Source organism: Procambarus clarkii, chromosome 37 (genome assembly GCF_040958095.1).
Source record: "Procambarus clarkii isolate CNS0578487 chromosome 37, FALCON_Pclarkii_2.0, whole genome shotgun sequence".
Classification (NCBI taxonomy): domain Eukaryota; kingdom Metazoa; phylum Arthropoda; class Malacostraca; order Decapoda; family Cambaridae; genus Procambarus; species Procambarus clarkii.
In genome coordinates, this window is record NC_091186.1 from 26,239,969 (window position 1) to 26,258,312 (window position 18,344).

An 18,344-nucleotide genomic window follows, 5' to 3' on the forward strand; every position below is an offset into this window, starting at 1 on the left:
TTATATATCTGTAAGAATCTTATACGTTGTTATCATGTCCCCCGGCATACTTCCTGTATTCCAGTGTGGTGATGTCCAAATCGTTTTAGATATACGAGAAAATACAATGTCTTAGAAGTGCGGTGCTGGCTAACCATCCATCTATATACAAAACACAGAGTGTTTTGTAATTTCAGTGTATCTTGGGAGCAAGACTAACAAGCAATAAACTATCCCCTCTCTCTCTCTCCCTCTCCACAGCCTTTCAAAGCATTATTTCATACAAATTGCGCCATTAATATGAGGCTGGGTCTCTAGGATGGCGTGTTTACATCCGCCAGCAGCGAGCAAAACCTCTGATCCTTCACCGGGGATGTTTACGGATAATTCCCACCTCAAGCAGCAAGTTGAGCTGATAGAGATAGACAGAGGATGTCCGAATGAGCCAGCCATAAGGAACGTATTGGAACGTGAGGAAATGTAATGCTAATGATTATATTAATGGTTATTTGTGTGTGTTTATATGTGTTTTTGTGTGTTTACTACAAGCACTAAGCCACTGCATAGCCAGCCTATGCAGTGGTTTTTTCACAACGTCGCTAAACTGATGTGTATTAAATGGCCTGAACTGATGTACTAAGCTGCTGGTCGGGGAAGGTCTAAGATTGTCACGGATTAAATTCTGGTCAAGTGTGAAATATGCGTTCAGATGTCCGAAGACGTTTTTGTCCTCAGAAAAAATTAATTATTTAAGCACATAATTACTTTCATTTGTCCATAATATTCTATATATTATGGAACCAGCGAACCAGCGCCTAAGGGTACCCAGGTCGCGCCTGGTTCTATGCCAATCCTGCTTCGAAGATTATATCATAGATATATCATAGATATATCATGCTATTGTGGTTTCCTTTGTGGGTGGGAAGGTGGACCACCATCCTCCAAGGATATCAGTAAACACATAGTTTTATGAAACTTTGTTTTCACTGTAAATGTCTCAGGCCGTCTTCCCTTCCTTGCCTGTGTTCTCCTCCAACTCTTGCCATTCCTGTCACCTCGGCCCCAGGAATCAAATCCAAATTAAAAAACACATGTGTTTGTAAGCCATTTAATAAACCATTTAATAAGCCACGGTTTCTACGCTACTAACCTCAACGTAATAATTACAGTGATTTAGTGAAATGAACAACGCCGCAAAATTGACGCTAAGAGGGGGCTAGTGAGCATGAACCCTAGATATATTATAAGGGATGAGTTGTTTGTACTCTTATGGTCAGGACCAATTCACATTTTACGGTTTAAACCATTCTTCGGATTTTTCAGTCTGTCAGTGTTTTCAACTGTCACACACACACACTAAGTGGATTGACAGTTGAGAGGCGGGACCAAAGAGCCAGAGCTCAACCCCCCGCAAGCACAACTAAGTGAGTACACACACACACACACACACACACACACACACACACACACACACACACACACACACACACACACACACACACACACACACACACATACACACACACACACACACACACACACACACACACACACACACACACACACACACAGGGTATCTTGAGAAGCACAATATATGCTAGAGTTAATTAACCCTTCGGCACCCTACAACTATGTAATTAACCTCTTAATTAACTAACCAGATTACAAACCAAATCGGATTACCACTGAAACGTAATACAGAAGACGTTGTTCACCGCATTGGATATAACATTACAGTAATCAATGTGAGTCATCAACACCCATCCACCACATTACTGTAACCAACATGAGTCCTCAACACCCATCAATGAGTACTGGTTCTTAACCTGAGTAAGCATACCTCTTGAGGGTATGGGAACCTAGTAATGGGGGGGGGGTATATGGGACGCGATCTCTGAACAGTTAAAAAAAATTTGTTGCTAGATTAGAACTATCACAATCAGTAACTGTTCCTCGATTCCATGTTATAATTCCATAAAACAGCAAAAAAAAAATCATTAGGTGTAGCTAGTTTGTGTATACCATGTAATTTGCCGTTTTGCTATCCATAATTATGATAAAATCCTCATTACATTCTTTCTGCTGTTGTGTTCCCAGCTATCGATATGTTAAATAAAACCAAACTATTGATATCTTTTGAAGTCATACTGGTACATAAGAGAACTGGTGATGGTGATGGGGATTTCGACAGTCTGGTGAAGGGGGTATGGGGACATACTGGGTAAGCCATTGCGAATCTGTAAACTTAAAAAGGTTAAGAACCTCTGAAATGTTGCAATACTGTGATCCACTGCTGGTCGCTGCTCCTCCTGGAGTATACATTCAACATTAAACATCTTCCTGGAAAGGTCAATGGAATCGCAGATACATTGCCGCAAGTGTGGGGCTGACAATCTTAACTTCGCTAAAAGTTAAGGATTTACATTTTGTTTTCTCCCTGGTGGGGAGGCATGTTACAATTAGTTATCCACCAGCTGGGGAGATCATCCACTACCCTACAGAGCTGTTCCCACTTTGTCCAAAGGCCACAACGTTCATCCATCAGGCCGGGAAGAGCATCCACCTCTCCAACTAAGGTGTTCCCGCCACCTCCAGGTGTCGGAGAACTCTTACTCTGGTAACATATGGACTCCAGCAGACAGGAGGAAGCGAGTTTCCTTGTAGCAATTATTCAGATCCCCAAGAAGACCTGTTGGCCGTGTTGCTGAGGGCTCGTGACCGGGTGTTGCATGTCTCCATCACGCAATACAATTACTTTCAAACATTTGTGTAAATACAACCCCCTTTTTCTTTAGATTTAATTTCTCGTGTTGTCGTTAGCAACACGTTAGACACGACAATAAATGAGAATTATCTGATAATATTGTGCTCGTGAAAGATAAACGTGATAATTCTATTGTGAATCGAAATTAATCTTATTTTCTACTTCTCTTGAGTTTACATTGTTGTTTATAATCTGTGAGTAAACTAATTACATTTTCTGGCATGATGATTAGAGTCTACAGCAGCTATGGGAGGTACTGTTTATGAAGGGTAGAGATGGTGCTTGTAATTGAGGCCAGCTCCCAGCAGCCCCTAGGAGGTATGCTGGCAGCATGGGGGATAATACTTATGTCTAACATAGCACCGTCTCTCGCAGGATTGCTACAGTGTTCCAGGTCATATCATTTCACTTGAATCCTCTCCTAGTCTGTAGGCTTGTCTGATCTATATACCTGTTGCTGCTAGCAGACTCCTCTATAAACCATTACGTTTGCCACCTGCAACTGGTGTCCGGATCACCATTAACTATTCACTACACTAACTGCAATATTTAAATCAACTTTTCCGAATGGTGACTGTTACCTTTCATAATGATTCATCAGGAATACTATTTTATAACACTATTCATATCCGAGGATATAACATATATCCTTCACAGTCACACGGTATGGCATCTCCCTCATACTTAGAATGCGTTAAACAAATGTAAAATGCTTTACATCTTTGAATTAAGTGATGCATTTTAAGACATATTTCCCAAATCAAAAACTAACTAAGGATCCCATTAACATTCTCATTTTTCCGAAAGAGGTTTCACCATCCATGAGCTTGCTGCATCGTTAGTCAACCTTCAGTTTAGTCAATGTCTTCCTTCGGGAAGATGAAGACCTTCTGGAGTGAGGACTCGAAGTATGGCGCCTGTCTCATTTCGCATTGATTGGCCAGGAGCCTGACCGTGTTAACGTTGTACTGTGTCCTCCTCAACACGCTCTCTATCGGCTCCTTGTGTCCGTACAGCCTTAGCTGGTCCACCAAGGTGTCCACGTACAGCGAGCCTGAAGGACAACAATCCGGTGAAATGTTACTGTACGTTATTATCAAAATCCGGGAAGGAAGGAAGCAAAGGGTGGGGCTGGTGCGTGAATAATTGTGTCTGGGGAATATAGCAGTTGAATGGGTCAACAAAGCCGTACCTTTTTCTCCTCTGGCGGCCTCTTCGTACCATTTGGTGGCGTAGGAGACGAGGGTGTCGGCGAATGGGTTGATATTCCATACATCCTCCGACGGCCCGTATGTGTTTTCCCAACTGCTACTCGAATCCTTGGCCAGTAATGAGCTAGGGCCCGCAGAAGGTGTAAGGTACTCGTCTTCGAGAGCTGTCGGTACAACATGAAAATCATAATTAATGCACAATAAGCTAACACGTAGAGAAGAGTTTAATCAATCGTATGATGTACAGTACGGCCTCTGGATCAGGTCTCCTCAAGCATTTGCGTATCCGCTTACCAAACCTGTACATCTTTTCTCGACCATGACGGCTTAGTCTGTATTTATTAAACACTTTACGAGCTTCCAAATCCCGTAAGGTCGTTCCCGATCCAAGGTTATTGTTGTTATACACAACCTCGTTAATAAAAACAAACTAAGCAACCATGCTCGAGGAAAGATATACAGGTCTCGTAAGTGGACACGTAATCGACTCTGATACCAGGAACGGTTCAGGTCCACAAGCTAACAACACTGTAAATCAAACATGACAAGGCTGATCACATCAAAACTTTTTTTTACAATTCTGAAGTAGTGTAGATGTTGATCCAGACCACTTCTTTAAAAGGTCAGGTGTAATACACGCAAGGAGCAACAGCTTCGAGCTCAACAAGCCTCACTGCTAGACAGAAAACAAGAGATACTTTTTCACCCATAGGATTATAAACCCATGGAACGGCCTACCCGCCAAAGCCGTAAATGCCAAAAATTACTGCAATTCAAAATCCAGCTGGATGAAATCATCAGGGCAAATGGGGAGCACCTTTGACAAGCCACAGGCTTCCTGTCCCCGTCGAGACCACTAGCGAGATGGTGGCCCTCAGGTAAAATAAAGAATCTGCGTCTCCATGACTGCTTTGGCCTGGTGAGCATTATTAGTGACGGTGACACTGTCAAAAGCCAGATGGTAAACACCTGTCAGCAGCACCACCTGCCGCCCACCTGTTGAGCTTCAACAGTGTTAACAACAAGAGGACGCCTGAGACCACAGCCCTCATCACTGTCATCTCAGGAAACTAGTGAAGGTGTCCTCGGCACCATATATAAAGACGTCCTGTCCTGCATCGATTAGATATATCATCTTCTTGCACAATCAAGTAAATATCATTCAAAAGAAGGCACCAAGTCGTGAAGACCAAGTAAGATAATTAAAGTCGCAGGATATTCAAAAGGCGCTTAATATCACTAAGAATGTCAGCACGAGAACGAAAGCACATAAGACGTACGATGTCAAACGTATCGGATTAAGCAAGGATTCTATCGAGGGATAAATTGTAGAGCCACACAAGCAACAAGGACACCTCTAGTTTACTGTGAATAGGGCGACCTTACAAGGAGATCATGTCTGATCAAATTTGTCTGACTACATATAATCTTTAATTTTGCAGTACCTAATTAATCCCACTTATAAATTCCACAAAGTAACTTTAACCCAACTCACACATATATCCGTCCTGGACCCTTATCCATCAAATCATGACAATGTTTCAGTCACGGTATAATGACTAACAGTCCCTGCAAAGTGTGTGACTGATGTCAATTTAATATTAAGACGGGCAGGCTTGCCCGTCTTATAACCAAGAGCCACTATACTGGTCTACCCTCTTCGCTGATCTTATACTATTGTGGTAATATTCACACCAGGGTCACCATGCCGCGTTACTTTTATAACCACACATCTGTTAATTATACCTCTTAATTATACACCTGTTAACTATACACCCGCTAGTTATACACCTGTTTATATTTTATTAAGCACAAAAACAAAAGTCTATACTCACCTTGGTCAAAGATGCTCTTGTACCTGACGGCGCAAGCTTGGAAGAAGAAGAGCTTTGGCTTCATAAGCAACCAATCAATTTTGGTGATGGGATCAATTAGTTCCCCCCGCCGGTGAATTTTCCCATCAATCACGTTCACGTAGGTCTTGCTGCCATGACTCATGACCCACACCACCAAGCTGAGAAGTGCAGAGTGTGTCAGGGAGTTGGTGGAGGCGTCATGGACGGTGTGTGACTACGTGCTGCGATAACAACATTTGTAATTTTTGTATAATATAAATTAATAAATTAAGATAAAGTAAGGTAAGGTCATTATAAGGGGAAGGTGATAAGCCTTTATGACTTTCCAGCACTTGCAAGGGATATGAGGAATTAGTGAATTATCAGTAGAAAGCGTCAAGCCATTACGACTATATAGCACTGGGAAGGGGTCAGGATAAGGATTTAGGATGAGACGGGGGGAAGGAATGGTGCCCAATCACTTGGACGGTCGGGGATTGAACGCCGACCTGCATGAAGCGAGACCGTCGCTCTACCGTCCAGCCCAAGTGGTTGGGCCTGGGATATGAGGAGCAGGAGCTGGGATGTGAAAACAAGGAGCCAGACAGAAAGCCTCTACTGGCTTCGTTACCTGTCGTAGAACTGGTTCCTGGATTCCCTCAGTTCGTCGATAACACGCAATACTCTCTCCCTGGTCGGGTCGGTCTCCACGACAACATCGTACTTGAAGACGTTCTCAAATAATTCTTTGACGTTCCTCTGGTCGTGTTGAGCACCGTCTCTGTCCATCTCCACATTCAGGATGATGCAGAGGCCAGGAGGCTTGGAGGCCAAGGGGTACCGGTTGACCTGGTCCAGCAGGTCGTCAATGCGAGGGTCAGAATCCCCTCTCATTTTTTTTATTGAGTCAAAGATGTTGGTGAGGGCGTGTGTATAGAGCCGGTTCAAGTTTTTGTGTCTGATCAATGTGAGAATAAAGTAATAGAATGCTGTGTCTTTCAATCCGGGTGTTGTCTTAAGCTCGCGAGAGTCTACCGGGAGGTCCAAATGTTCTTTTACTGTAGCGAAGTCATCTTCTTTGCCCTCCCGGCGCAGGAGCTCGTATATCAGGCATACTTCCTCCTCCTGTAACTTGTCACAAAGCTGCATGATCACTTTATTCTCGGAGTAAACGAAATATTTTTTCTTCCGGTGTGTTCCATCTCTCACGTCGTTGACAGGAAGTTCGTTGGAATTGATGATGGTCTCCGAGGCCATGCTGATGTCTGGCGGGACCGGGTACCCAAACATGGTCAATATCTCCACGAACTGGAGAATACTAACCTCATCCTCGCTAAGCTGTTGGGCCCGCCTGGTGAAGTCGAGCATCAGGCTGATGTATTTAACAATAGTTAACAGAAACTTGATACTTAGGTCCATACAATATTTCTTGAACTGCTCTCGTAGTTCCGAGACGTCCTTCTTCTCTAAGGCTCTCTGTGAAGGGGAGGGAGAAATAAATTATTTATAAAATGGAAACATTATTTAATTGCTGGGACAATAGCGAAGACAAAGTATATTAGCTGTTATTTTTATAGGGGTCCCACTTCTGGTGCAATTGTAGGGACCCATAGCCTCGGAGAAGAGAATAAATGGAATTCAGAGAACACGTGCTGGTTCTTTCTGAAGACTTGAGTATATTCTTCTACCACCCCAATTTTATATTATATTAGTAAATATTTCATTAATTGATATTTTTCTATTTTATATGAAAGTTCTAAAACAACTGTATTTACAATCTTAAATAGGAATTGTACTTAAAATATGATAAATATGAGAAAATAATGAACTCATACTGTGAGATCGATCCCCGCATGTCTGAACTCCCCAAACACACACACTTTCACTACTCGCGGAGTCCAGGGACTCGGGATCGATCCACACGGCTTCACAATTTTCTCAAAGACATATCACGTTCTTGTGATATCATGGCATATATATATATATATATATATATATATATATATATATATATATATATATATATATATATATATATATATATATATATATATATATATATATATTATTAAATATGACCGAAAAAGTAAGATTAATAATTCTAACACGAATTTTCTCAATCTTTCGTACATTTCTTTTCACTGTTGGAGGTAAATCAAAAATCAATTCTCCAAAATTCATTTTTATTTCTAGTCTGACGCGACACGAGCGCGTTTCGTAAAACTTATTACATTTTCAAAGACTTTAGTTTACAAATACACAACTGAATAGAACTTACGCATCTCCGATTTTATATCTACATTTGAGAGAGGTGGCATTAATAGGGTATTAATTGAATCAACGCAAGACAGAACACGAAACAATGGGTATTGAATAGAAGTGATTGTAGAAAGCCTATTGGTCCATATTTCTTGATGCTTCTATATTGGAGCGGAGTCTTGAGGTGGGTAGAATATAGTTGTGCATTAATTGGCTGTTGATTGCTGGTGTTGACTTCTTGATGTGTAGTGCCTCGCAAACGTCAAGCCGCCTGCTATCGCTGTATCTATCGATGATTTCTGTGTTGTTTACTAGGATTTCTCTGGCGATGGTTTGGTTGTGGGAAGAGATTATATGTTCCTTAATGGAGCCCTGTTGCTTATGCATCGTTAAACGCCTAGAAAGAGATGTTGTTGTCTTGCCTATATACTGGTTTTTTTGGAGCTTACAGTCCCCAAGAGGGCATTTGAAGGCATAGACGACGTTAGTCTATTTTAAAGCGTTCTGTTTTGTGTCTGAAGAGTTTCTCATGAGTAGGCTGGCCGTTTTTCTGGTTTTATAGTAAATTGTCAGTTGTATCTTCTGATTTTTGTCTGTAGGGATAACGTTTCTATTAACAATATCTTTCAGGACCCTTTCCTCCGTTTTATGAGCTGTGGAAAAGAAGTTCCTGTAAAATAGTCTAATAGGGGGTATAGGTGTTGTGTTAGTTGTCTCTTCAGAGGTTGCATGGCGTTTCACTTTCCTTCTTATGATGTCTTCCACGAAACCATTGGAGAAGCCGTTGTTGACTAGGACCTGCCTTACCCTACAGAGTTCTTCGTCGACTTGCTTCCATTCTGAGCTGTGGCTGAGAGCACGGTCGACATATGCGTTAACAACACTCCTCTTGTACTTGTCTGGGCAGTCGCTGTTGGCATTTAGGCACATTCCTATGTTCGTTTCCTTAGTGTAGACTGCAGTGTGGAAACCTCCGCTCTTTTCCATGACTGTTACATCTAGAAAGGGCAGCTTCCCATCCTTTTCCATCTCGTAAGTGAAACGCAGCACGGAACTCTGCTCAAATGCCTCCTTCAGCTCCTGCAGATGTCTGACATCAGGTACCTGCAGTATATGGCCGGTTTCAAGTCCATGTCGACTAAGACTTTTTTCTCGATGGCAAATAAAAGTCTTAGTCGACATGAATTTACTTATCACGAAATATTCATGAATTAAGTAATTCTTAAAGTTCCTATATAAATACTATTTTAATAATTAAAAATTTTAAGTTTTTTTTAATTATATGCAAAACAATACATTATATATATAAACAATACAAAAAATATAAGTTTTTTTATTTCAAACAATAATAATTTAGTTTAGTTCATTTATTATGCACCCGATACCCATCTTGGGAGCGGTAGTGGAAAGGGTTGCAGAGGCACATAATGGGCTCAGGGACTGAACCCCACAATTCATTTAGCTAAGCAAGTTACAATCTTGATGAGCTAGTTACAAAATTCAGTATAAGACCGTCACATCATCAATGGGTTCGAGAACGACCACAAATACAGTTTCTATATTAAGCAACTGACATATGTGGAGAGCTAGTGTCACAATTGATATGTTTGTCCTGCACACCGCCCCCCATCCAGTGGGTAGCGGTGGATAGCTTACAATCACTTAGTTACTACCTCCAGTTAGCAAACTGGTGATATTTGGCTAAATATTCTGGTAGCAGATAATTTTGAATGAAATATTTACACATCGTTGGAACATTGGTTATAGAACAAATAAAAACATTTCTTTTGCATTGTGAGTTCTTGCATGTATACTGGCATGAGAACACAGAGTCTTCCACGCATTGAGTGCTCGTCAGCCTGCATTGAATAATTTGACGCTAAAACTTAAAAAATTAAGCAAACCTTATTAATGAGGTTAATTAGTGTGTTATATTTACGGGAAGAGAGAGTTAGCATCACGTGTCAAGAGGAATAACTGATTCTTAACGAGAAGTTATTATCACTGTTTTGACCATCAGGACAATTCTTTCTGTTTGTGAATAACAAAGCAAGTCTTCTATATGGTTCTTCCTAACAGATAACGTCCTCATAGTTTTTTTTATTAAGATTTAAAAGCCTTATTTGAGTGAACTATTGAAATTATTACAGTTGTGGCTGGAGTGAACATTTGTTCACCAAATGAAAACGTCATTATTTACAATTCGAACGGTGACTCTTACATTGAAGAGCAAATAACATTAAAATGATGACTAATACGGAACATAATGCAAGTACATTCCAAATTTCACATGGATATCTGAGAACATATTATAATATATACTGCATATATAAAAATATATACAACAGAGATATGAGATGCTTTTTCACCTCCACATGGTTTTAAACCCATAGAAATTAGTACCTGCCCAAGTCCTAAATGTCAAAACTCTGTTGTGTTTCAAAATATACCTGGAGAGATCATCATGGCAAAAGAAGGGACCTTCGACAAGCCGTCGGCTTCCTGTCCTCGTCGAGGCCACAAGAGTTAGCAGCTATCAGGAAATCAGATAACAAAAAAAAGGCAATTAAATATATATTTTACAATTGAAGGCCATATTATTGTGTTAAAAAAAATTATGTATTATTATACGATTTTATTAATATAATGTATTAATTCACATATTGCTTAAAGAAAATTAAATTTTTTAATGAATAAAATAGTATTAATATAGAAACTTCAAGAATTATTTATTGTATAAATATTTTCAATTAAGTAAAACATTCATAATCATATGTTTCTCTATATGCCTTGGTTATTCCTACATACATTATATTTTTGAAGCACTTAGGTGCTAAAATCCTTAGTAAATATGTTTATATATTTTCATAGTAGGTTTGGCTTTGATAACTAATATCAGTGCTGAGCCTACTGTTAACGGTAGTTACACAGCATCAACATTATATGAGGTAGTGTAGCTATCAGGGCCCAGATTCACGAAGCAGTTACGCAAGTACTTACGAACGTGTACATCTTTCCTCAATCTTTGACGCCTTTGGTTACATTTATTAAACAGTTAACAAACATGAAAACTTCCCATTCAACTGTTGTTATTGTTATAAACAGCCTCCTGGTGCTTCGGAGCTCATTAACTGTTTAATAATTGTAAACAAAGCCGCCAAAGATGTACAGGTACATCTTGTGCTTGCGTAATAAGTTCGTGAATCCGGCCCCAGACCTGTTATCATCGATAACACACTCGCCCCGTCTCTTACCAGCAATTTGGTGGCCTTGGTTCGAATCCTGGACTGGGCGTCTAACCTATCCTAACGTAACCTAAGCTTGCTTAACATAATTTAGTAATTCATGTCCTAATATAATAATAATAGCAAGAAATAACCAAATTGAAAAGAAATATATGAAAAAAGATGAAAATCGTTCTGTTTGCAGGCGATGAGTCACAATAACGTGGCTAAAGTATGATCACCAGACCACACACTAGAAGGTGAAGGGACGACGACGTTTCGGTCCGTCCTGGACCATTCTCAAGTCGATTGTGAATGGTCCAGGACGGATCGAAACGTCGTCTTCCCTTCACATTCTAGTGTGTGGTCTGGTCATCATCGTTCTGTTTGTTTGGCAAATCGGGTCTTTGCTGGTCCAAGTAATGTTGTCCTGCTATTACGAGCGACACACACACACAGTGGACGTCTGGACACACGCCCCGGGTCCGCCGGGTCACGTGAAGGGATTGTACCCTCTTGGTCTCGATACTGCCATCAGGCATGTGCTTATTTAACGGTCCGGATTGTGGCGTCTTCGGCCTGGGGGACAGTCAATGTGTGGCTTGTCTGGGAGTTGTTGGGCTCCTGGTGGGCCCATGGGGCGTGGTGGGCTCCTGGTGGGACCTCGGGAAGTGGTGGGCTCCTGGTAAAACGAAGGGACAGTGGCCCTTGATTGGAAAGATCCAAATGTTACCCCTTTCCTCCCCCCCCCCCAAAAAAAAAAAGCAGAAAGAGCTCAGCAGGAAACTTCCAGCCGATCAGCTTGACATCACACATCTGCAAGCTCATGGGGAGAATCCTCAGGAAGGGAATCATTCACTATCTTTCAGTGAACAATCTTGTACAATCGTCACAACATGGGTTTGTTGAAAACAGATCCTGCCTTACAAACCTGCTCTTATTTGTGGAAACGATATCCAGCTACTCAGACAAAAGCCTTCCGGTGGATGTAATAAACATGGATTTTGTTAAAGCATTTAATGAGGTACCACATGAAAGACTGGCAAGGAAATTACAGGCCCATGGAATAAATGGTCAAATATTAGAGTGGATAAAACAATGGTTGAAGGGAAGAAAACAAAGGGTCGTGCTGAATGGAAACGAATCTGAGTGGAGGAATGTGGTAAGTGGGCTGCCTCAAGGGTCCATTCTGGGACCAACTCTTTTTTGACCAGACCACACATTAGAAGGTGAAGGAACGACGACGTTTTGGTCCGTCCTGAACCATTCTCAAATCGATTGTGAGAATGGTTTCTCATTCTCACAATCGACTTTAAAATGGTCCAGGACGGACCAAAACGTCGTCGTCCCTTCACCTTCTAGTGTGGGATCTGGTCAAACTACTTCAGCCACGTTATTGTGACTTATCGCCTGCACAAACTCTTTTTTTTTGTCATATATATTAAAGACAGATGAGAATATTACAAAGCACATCATCCAATTTGCAGATGACAAAGATTTATGAAAAAGTAGGAAATTTTAATGATACAAAAGTGCTAAGTCATCTTTCGTATCAGGAACGGTTGAGGGCCACAGGGCTATCAACACTGCAAATCAGGCATGGCAGGGCGGATCTTTATTTATTTATATATTTATAGAAGAGTTGTTACATGGTTGTAAAGCCACTAGCACACATAGCGTTTCAAGTTTCTAATCATAATTTTCCCCTGAAAACGATCCGCCAAATCGTTTACCAACCAAGTACCTAATCACTGCTGGGTCAACAGAGGCTGCATTTAAGGATTGGCGCCCAGTCAATCCTCCCAGGCCAAGACACTCGCGAAACGCAAGGCAAGCGTGTTTCCACTTCGCCACGGGGACTGCCTAAAGTTATCATCTCAGTGAAACATTTAAAATACTAAAAAGTTAGAGAATGTTCATCCGGATATTTATTCAGAAGATCAGATGTAACACAAACAAGGAGCAACGGTATCAAGCTCAACAAGCCACAGAGTGGGGCCCACCAGGATCCCATCATGCCCCGAGGGCACACCAGGAGCCCACCACGCCCCGAGGGCACACCAGGAGCCCACCACGCCCCGAGGGCACACCAGGAACCCACCACGCCCCAAGGGCACACCAGGAGCCCACCATGCCTCGAGGGCACACCAGGAGCCCACCAACTCCCACAGGTACCTACCTGTGGACGAGTCAATCGGGATGATAGCCGACAGAGTGTATCGTGATCCAGCCTGTACTCCTCTTGACATACCAGAAAATATCCTAAGGAAACTACTCCAAGCTTGTACTAAAGAGGCACCCTTCTTGAGCCCGGATGGGCACATGTATAAGCAAGTAGATAGGGTCGCCATGGGTTCTCCCCTAGGTGTCCTGTTTGCGAACTTCTACATGGGTACCATCGAGCAAAAAGTCTTAGTCGACATGAACTTGAAACCGGCCATATACTGCAGGTATGTTGACGACATTTTTACACAGGTACCTGATGTCAGACATCTGCAGGAGCTGAAGGAGGCATTTGAGCAGAGTTCCGTGCTGCGTTTCACTTACGAGATGGAAAAGGATGGGAAGCTGCCCTTTCTAGATGTAACAGTCATGGAAAAGAGCGGAGGTTTCCACACTGCAGTCTACACTAAGGAAACGAACACAGGAATGTGCCTAAATGCCAACAGCGACTGCCCAGACAGGTACAAGAGGAGTGTTGTTAACGCTTATGTCGACCGTGCTCTCAGCCACAGCTCGGAATGGAAGCAAGTCGACGAAGAACTCTGTAGGGTAAGGCAGGTCCTAGTCAACAACGGCTTCTCCAATGGTTTCATCGAAGACATCATAAGAAGGAAAGTGAAACGCCATGCAACCTCTGAAGAGACAACTAACACAACACCTATACCCCCTATTAGACTATTTTACAGGAACTTCTTTTCCACAGCTCATAAAACGGAGGAAAGGGTCCTGAAAGATATTGTTAATAGAAACGTTATCCCTACAGACAAAAATCAGAGGATACAACTGACGATTTACTATAAAACCAGAAGAACGGCCAGCCTACTCATGAGAAACTCTCCAGACACAAAGCAGAACGCTTTAAAGGAGACCAACGTCGTCTATGCCTTCAAATGCCCTCTTGGGGACTGTAAGCTCCAAAAAACCCAGTATATAGGCAAGACAACATCTTTTTCTAGGCGTTTAACGATGCATAAACAACAGGGCTCCATTAAGGAACATATAATCTCTTCCCACAACCAAACCATCGCCAGAGAAATCCTAGTAAACAACACAGAAATCATCGATAGATACAGCGATAGCAGGCGGCTTGACGTTTGCGAGGCACTACACATTAAGAAGTCAACACCAGCAATCAACAGCCAATTAATGCACAACTATATTCTACCCACCTCAAGACTCCGCTCCAATATAGAAGCATCAAGAAATACGGACCAATAGGCTTTCTGCAATCACTTCCATTCAATACCCATTGTTTCGTGTTCTGTCTTGTGTTGATGAACTTAATACCCTATTAAATACCACCTCACCCCATCCACCTCACTCAAAATGTAGATATAAACAAATCGACGATGTGTAAGTTCTATTCAGTTGTGTATGTGTTAACTAAAGTCTTTGAAAATGTAATAAGTTTTACGAAACGCGCTCAAGTGTCGCGTCAGACTAGAAATAAAAATGAATTTTGGAGAATTCATTTTTGAATTACCACCAACAGTGAAAAGAATCGTACGAAAGATCGAGAAAATTCGTGTTAGAATTATTAATCTTACTTTTTCGGTCATATTTAATAATATATGTCTACAGGAAAGACTGCTACCAAAATATACCAATATATATATATATATATATATATATATATATATATATATATATATATATATATATATATATATATATATATATATATATATATATATATATATATATATATATATATATATATATATTTCGTCCTATCGCATACGACCAGATGAGTGTAACTCGCCTTGAAAGCAATGACAGTGGTGACCTTGGGCTCCTTATCCTGGTTGTTGGTATCGTCAAGCTGCGCCACCTGAATAAAAAACACCACTATATATGTCTACTGGCTGGAAGAACATCTTATCTTAGTCTATTGCGCTCTCCATAACGAAAGGAGTGGGTTTACGTTTAAGGATTGTCTGGTGACCTTTCTTAGGATTGCCTATTGACCTCTCTGGGTTGTGTGATGAGTCTTCCTTTACCACCTGCCTGGGGCTTCCTAGTGATGACCTCTCTCACCACCTACCTTGCTCGGGTTGGTACAGAGGAAGAGGATCTTGGGCAGGTCTTCATCTCTGACCAGTTCGTAGACCTCCTTAGACGTGTTACTGAGGACGTGTGGTTGGTCACCTGTCGAGGACAAAGAGTTGTTTGTGTTACTCTCCTCGACTCAATAAATAATTTATATCACGCCTGTAACGCTTTATGATAATTGTAAGGCGATAATATATATTTGTACAATCATTGAACAAATTTTCACAATAATTTATCAATATTTGTACAATCACTAATCATAAAAGATTTTGCATTTAGACTCTGCAACATCTTATAATATGTTTTTTTTTCAGTTTGATCTGCAAGATGTGCTAAACTAACTCTTCAGGTGAAAAAAAATAATATTTAAGATTTATGTCCTTAATTTTTCTTCCAAAAACGAACCACTGGCTGTGGCCTGATTTCCAAATCACACATGATGAATAACCCAGGCGTTGTTTAAATGATGAATAAAGGACAGCTATATATTCCATTATATGAATAAAGGACAGCTATATATTCCATTATATGAATAAAGGACAGCTATAGGCCTATAAGCTCACGATAGGCAGCACCAGTTTATGCTTAACCCAACCCGTGCCAACCAAAGAATGGCCAAGATTACAAGTTTATCGTACTGATAAAACTTTGAATCACTGATTATTTTCAGCGGTAAACCGGACATAGACACGTATTAAGTAATGTTATCTAAAGCATAGAGTAACTTGAGCCTGACTTAGCACCACAGATCTCTCACCAACTTAATCTAGTTTGGTTTGGTGTTCAGGCCATTGAACCTTTGGAGGCCACCTTTGGAGGCCACCTTTGGAGGCCACCACAAGTCCTTACTAACCAACCAGAAAGAATAATTTGTATCTAAATATAGTTCAAGACTAGAGTAAACCAAAAAAAAATACTTCTGGCTCAACCCAGGATGCCATCCACAACAGTTGCCTAACTCCCGGATATTTATTTTACCAACCGTGTCTGTCCTGGTCCCGAGGATCGGACCCGAGTCTCTTGATATCGAGCTGAGAATGTAGACCATTTCTCTACAAAATTTTGAAACTGTCGGTATTAGTCAGAACTTTCAACAATAAGTACGAGCTGTAGACATTTCGTTTAAGAAAGGATCTAAGGATAGAATCGTACGGATACAGGGTTGTGGAATGTGCATGAGAGGACGGGGCTGTTGGGTAATATTATTGAGACAATTTAACAGGTTCTATCTAAGGATAGAATCGTACGGATACAGAGTTGTGGAATGTGCATGAGAGGACGGGGCTGTTGGGAAATATTATTGAGACAATTTAACAGGTTCCAAGAATAAAATTGAAATGGGATGTAGGTGAGAGGGGGCCGGACTCAACATGTACAAGGGTGAGAGGAGTGGGTGGATTTATAAATAAATAAATAATAAATAAATAAATGTTTATTTAGGTAAGGTACATACATACAAGAGATTTTACAAAGTTTGTTGGATTAATAGATAGAGCTAGTACATACAATACCTAAAGCCACTATTACGCAAAGCGTTTCGGGCAGGAAAAACATTAATGACTAAAGAATAAATTCCCCTTGACCTACCGAGTATGGACCCATACACTTGCTGCAATGTTCCTTAATTATTACTACTGAAGTGTATTTGTCATTTACCTGAAGGAGAAGGTGAGGCGGCCATGATGGTGGCTCAGAGTGCATACTGGAGCCTCAACCTCTACAGTCTGTGGCACTTTGCAATCTTATCTTCGCCAAGATACATGTTATCGAATCATAAAAAATGACAATCAGCGAACGTATTGTATATTTAACTCAGTGGGAGGAAGGTAGGATTTCCGTTGCTGCCTGTTCCAACCCTCTCTCTCTACCTACCTATTGTCCCCTTCCTTCACCTACCCATCCCTACCCTCCTCTCTACCCATTTCTACCCTATATTCTACCCCATTCCTATTTCTCTCCACCCTACTGACCGCCAGATTTAAAATAATCAATTTTTTTAACAAAAATACTTGATGGGAAAAAAAGGAAACCTAATTTTGGTGTTATTCATAAAAGGTCAAATTGGGCAGGAAATTGCTTTTGACACACCGGGGAATTAACTGTTGGACGATACCAGAAACCTGATTGAATATGGGGGATGAGAATATATATATATATCAATATCTATACTATAAAAGACAATGTATTTTTTTTTACTATGTTCGCTTGTCTGTATAAAGTTGGAGGCCAGACGCCAGGAGCTAACCTCCCGCAAATTTGCAGGGGGAATGGTCTAGGGTACGGGACGAACATAGGCTAGTCAGAGTCGCCAGGATTCAAGAGGGAACAGCGTGCCAGAGCCACATTGTGACCGCAATTTGTGGCACTGTCCGCCCGCTACACCAATAAAAACTATTTTGAAAATTAAATTTCAAAAATATTTTTAGTACAGAGATATGCACCATTATGAGGAGGGGAAAATGAGAGGGAAGAGAGGGGAGTGGGCGAGAAAAGGGTAAAGAGGAGGGAAATGGGAAGGGGACGGAAGATTAACTGTCCCGGGCACCGCCGGGAATCCCTCCTGCTATATAAATATGTCTGTCAGTTTCTCTGACAGATGGAATGTCTGTTTTCTCAATTTGAGAGGACTTGATGATGGGGAGAAAAGGGAAGAAATGGGAGAGTATGGGTAAAGGGTGGATAGGAAACATGAGAGGTAAGGGGAGAGGAAAAGGTGAGAGTATAAAGGGGAAAGAGGAGGGGAAGTGGGAAGGGAGAGAGAGAGAGAGAGAGAGAGAGAGAGAGAGAGAGAGAGAGA

At 41.2% G+C, this 18,344-nt stretch overlaps 1 protein-coding gene across 2 annotated transcripts; it reads right to left on the minus strand.

The window, feature by feature from the left end:
• Window positions 1-1,073: 1,073 nt before the first annotated feature.
• LOC123765865 (cell death protein 3) lies at window positions 1,074-17,278 on the minus strand. 2 transcript variants are annotated; one of them, XM_045754693.2, is made up of 7 exons: window positions 17,204-17,278; window positions 15,540-15,643; window positions 15,258-15,326; window positions 6,421-7,265; window positions 5,790-5,968; window positions 3,936-4,118; window positions 1,074-3,797 (listed from the first exon to the last, which is right to left on the minus strand). In XM_045754693.2, the coding sequence occupies exons 1-7, from the start codon at window positions 17,226-17,228 to the stop codon at window positions 3,598-3,600; spliced, it is 1,605 nt and encodes a 534-aa protein (XP_045610649.2). In that variant the 5' UTR covers window positions 17,229-17,278; the 3' UTR covers window positions 1,074-3,597. The 2 variants fall into 2 exon arrangements, with proteins under 2 accessions (XP_045610649.2, XP_045610650.2); XM_045754694.2 differs by lacking the exon at window positions 15,258-15,326.
• Window positions 17,279-18,344: the final 1,066 nt, after the last annotated feature.

Excerpts from the sequence above, each read along its gene's own strand:
- LOC123765865 (XM_045754693.2), bottom strand. The coding sequence starts at position 17,228 with ATGGCCGCCTCACCTTCTCCTTCAG. Across the intron at positions 15,644-17,203 it reads CGCCTCACCTTCTCCTTCAG|GTGACCAACCACACGTCCTC; the intron begins GTAAATGACAAA and ends TGTCCTCGACAG. Across the intron at positions 4,119-5,789 it reads CAAGAGCATCTTTGACCAAG|CTCTCGAAGACGAGTACCTT; the intron begins GTGAGTATAGAC and ends TTGTACCGACAG.